The 3,107-nt window shown below is 53.9% G+C and overlaps 1 protein-coding gene across 1 annotated transcript in view; it reads right to left on the reverse strand.

The window, feature by feature from the left end:
• Nucleotides 1-2,505: 2,505 nt before the first annotated feature.
• J4E82_011487 (uncharacterized protein) overlaps nucleotides 2,506-3,107 on the reverse strand; it is a gene marked incomplete at both ends in the record, with an annotated part of 1,337 nt that continues 735 nt past the window's right edge. The window contains one exon of the mRNA XM_051737691.1: nucleotides 2,506-2,837. Within this exon, the coding sequence (XP_051582554.1) occupies nucleotides 2,506-2,837 (332 nt within the window). The remainder of the gene's footprint in view (nucleotides 2,838-3,107) is intronic.

Genomic DNA, 3,107 nt, shown 5'->3' on the forward strand with positions numbered 1-3,107 from the left:
GGCGCTGAAGCGGGCGTTGAAGCGGGCGTTGAAGCGGGCGTTGAAGCGGGCACGAAGCGGGCCGATCAACGACCCCTACCGGTTTGGCGCGTGGCGAACAGCACACCTCAACAAAAACGAGGCTGCAAAAACACAACAATCAGCGAGAACTCGGTTTGGGGATAGCCCATCAGAATATCATCAAAGCACATCTGCTACAGGCCGCAACGGTCTCTATAGTCCATCGCGCGTCCCTTCGCCTCGATTCGGTGCTGGTAGAGCCGCCGTTGTGGCCACGGCAAAGACGGACTAACAAAATTTGCGAGCAGGCTACACAAAATGGCACGTTCCTCCAACGCAACAACAGCCATCTCGCCGCAACACAGCGACACGAGAGCGACGACGGAGCCCACGCTCTTCTTTCACAGCCGCAATTCAGCATACAGTCACGCATGGGTTTCTGATCCAACCCGTCGCCAACCGACAATGTTGGCGACGTCCCACTCTAGTGTGCTCTTGACTGGACGGCATGACCTCTTACGCCACACGCCCGACAAGGTCTGAAGAGATTCGTGCGAGCGCTCTCGTGCTCAGCGGACTCGAAGGCACGCTAAAGCGGAGCATTGCGTTTGTGAAGCTGCGTCCCGCGTAAGATGACAACGAAGCGGCGTGCGCAAGATGGAAGCTGCTTACCGCTCAGACCACCCTCGCCCACTGTTGTGTGTCGATGACAATAGAACCCAACCGCCCCTGGAACGGGCTGAAACACACTCCTTCGCCCGTGAAAACGACCATCTTGATCGCTGCGGCCTATCTGCTTGCTTAATGTAAGCGTATTATCACCCAGTCAACAGCAGCAACCGTATATCCACATCACAACTAACTATTTCGTCGAGGACGTACAGGTGTTCAGCACCTGTAGCTCACTCGTGACTGGCACGGACAGAGGTAACCTCGAAAAGGCCAACGTTTTGGTGGCGCGCCGTGCTTTCCTATCGACAACCGCTGCTCTACCACGTCCGCAACCTTACCTACTGTGATGAGCAAACCGCGGAATGGGTAGATTCACTTACGACACGGACTTGTGGGTGTTGGCAATGGTGGTCAATGCAAAGCCTGCGAATCCGGCTGTTCTTCCAACGCAGCTGCAACAAAATATGCGCCACGCTGCGGGCAGAAATCATAACGCCCCACCTGGCAGATCGAACATTGCGTTGGCATGTAAGCAGCCGCCAGTACCACGGTTGTGTACAAGATACTTCCGCTTGCAACCAGGATTCGCTTCTGCGTGTATCTTGACGAAGATGCGCATCGTGCACATCGAGTGCTGTTACTTGGGTTTACAGTCTGTGATGCCTGCAAGCAGAAACGCTCTCGCTTGGTGACGGGCTTACCCAGATAATGATAGCGCCTGTCAGCAATGCCTTGGACTGCCGATTCTCAACGTCTCTGGACCCAGCAAAGCTGGTGCTTACCCAGCTTGAAGCCTTTTGGCAACGCGCATGCCCGGCGAGGCAGTGAAGGGATGCATGACACACACTAGCATCTGGTGGCACGAGGGCGCGCATCATCAGCGTCCCGCGATGCGAGTATCCCATCGGAGTCTACTGCCACCGATCGTAACCAAGCTGGTCTCTTTGAGATTATAGCTGTACATGTAGGCAAAAGGTAGAGAAGAGATGGTCGCAAGCGATCGCAGAGCACAGCATCCTGGTTGGGCACAGGAAACCTGTACCTGTTCGCCACACTTCACCCAGCGAGTGAGAAGAGACTTTCTCTTCATCACACCAGTGCTGAATGTCCGACCGACTGGTAGTATTACGCACGATGAAGGTGAGAGTCTATGTGTTCGTGCTGATGCTGACCTCGCGAAGCTCTCGTTCCCCCAAAGACCCAAGCAGCAGATAACAGATAATGCAGTACAATTGCTATCTGGGTGTTTGGTAAGAAGCGTTCCACACACATTGCATGCACTCTAAGCACTTGCACACGAATATGCGTCGTGCTTAGGGAAGTAAGCTTGGATAGATACCATTATACTACTGCGCTTGAGATATCGTCTGCAGCTTCTACCATAGCCCCAAGCCCTTGCTCTACCAGACGTGCATCTCGTTCAGAAGGCTCAATGCCGTCGACTCCACACTCGAAGCTAGATATGACTGGCACTGAAAGGGTGGCGGCGCTGGTAAGTCAGAATACACGGGTCAGAACTGTCAACTTCGCAACAAGCGGGCACGTGCAGCATGCAAAGCTCGATGTAGACAAATACAAGTTGGCAATCTTAGAAATCTGGCGGGACAGTCGATGTCAGTAATACAATACAAGCCATACATCTTGAAATCGCTCATCGTACGGGTAGCATAGCTCTATTCCGTTCGCTCGAAACAGTTTGTAGTCATTGCTATAGTACTGATTGCCCCTACTGCAGTTCGCCTCACGGTGCTATCCAATTTATCAGGAAGATCATGTCTTATCGGAACGCGGAAGCACATCAGCAGCTTTCACAGCTCCATTTCAATACTCATCTCATGCAAGGTCGCAGCACCAAACCCCAGCATACAACGCGCATCCAATACGCGTGTAATCCTCCGACGTGAGGATTTTTGCGTGGTCCGTCTCCCCGTTATGGATCCAGCCTACTGACTGACTTGCACAAGCGTCGCCCAGTCCAGGAAGATCAGGAATCTCGCAGAGCCATCCACCTACGAAGACGTGTTCGAAGGTGTCTAGCTTGCCGGGAGCTATCACCTGGCCAAAGGTACCAGGGTTGAGCTTGTGGGTCTCGGCGCCGTTCCCTGCCACCACGGCGTCCATGGCGTTGGTCTCCAGCTCGGGGTCATGTACAAGAGCCTTCATGTCTAATTTGGCACGCCACTTGTTAACGATCTCCATATAGCCCATACTAGCGATTGCAGGACGGTCGGTGAGCGTGGGTATCGTATGTGTAGATGTTAGCGTAGTGGTCACGGTGGAGATGGGACGGCGTCCCTTGACGCTGCCGGAAGCAATAGGCTGGTCATGATAGACTGTGCTCGATACCGCAGACATGCTGGGTAGGGGGGCAAGCGTGACGGGTGCGTGAGTCGGACTCGAACAGACTGTGTGCAGCGTGCTTTGGGCTGGAAGAA

The sequence above is a fragment of the Alternaria postmessia genome (assembly GCF_024291825.1).
Source record: "Alternaria postmessia strain BMP 2775 chromosome Unknown scaffold_211, whole genome shotgun sequence".
NCBI classification, from domain to species: domain Eukaryota; kingdom Fungi; phylum Ascomycota; class Dothideomycetes; order Pleosporales; family Pleosporaceae; genus Alternaria; species Alternaria postmessia.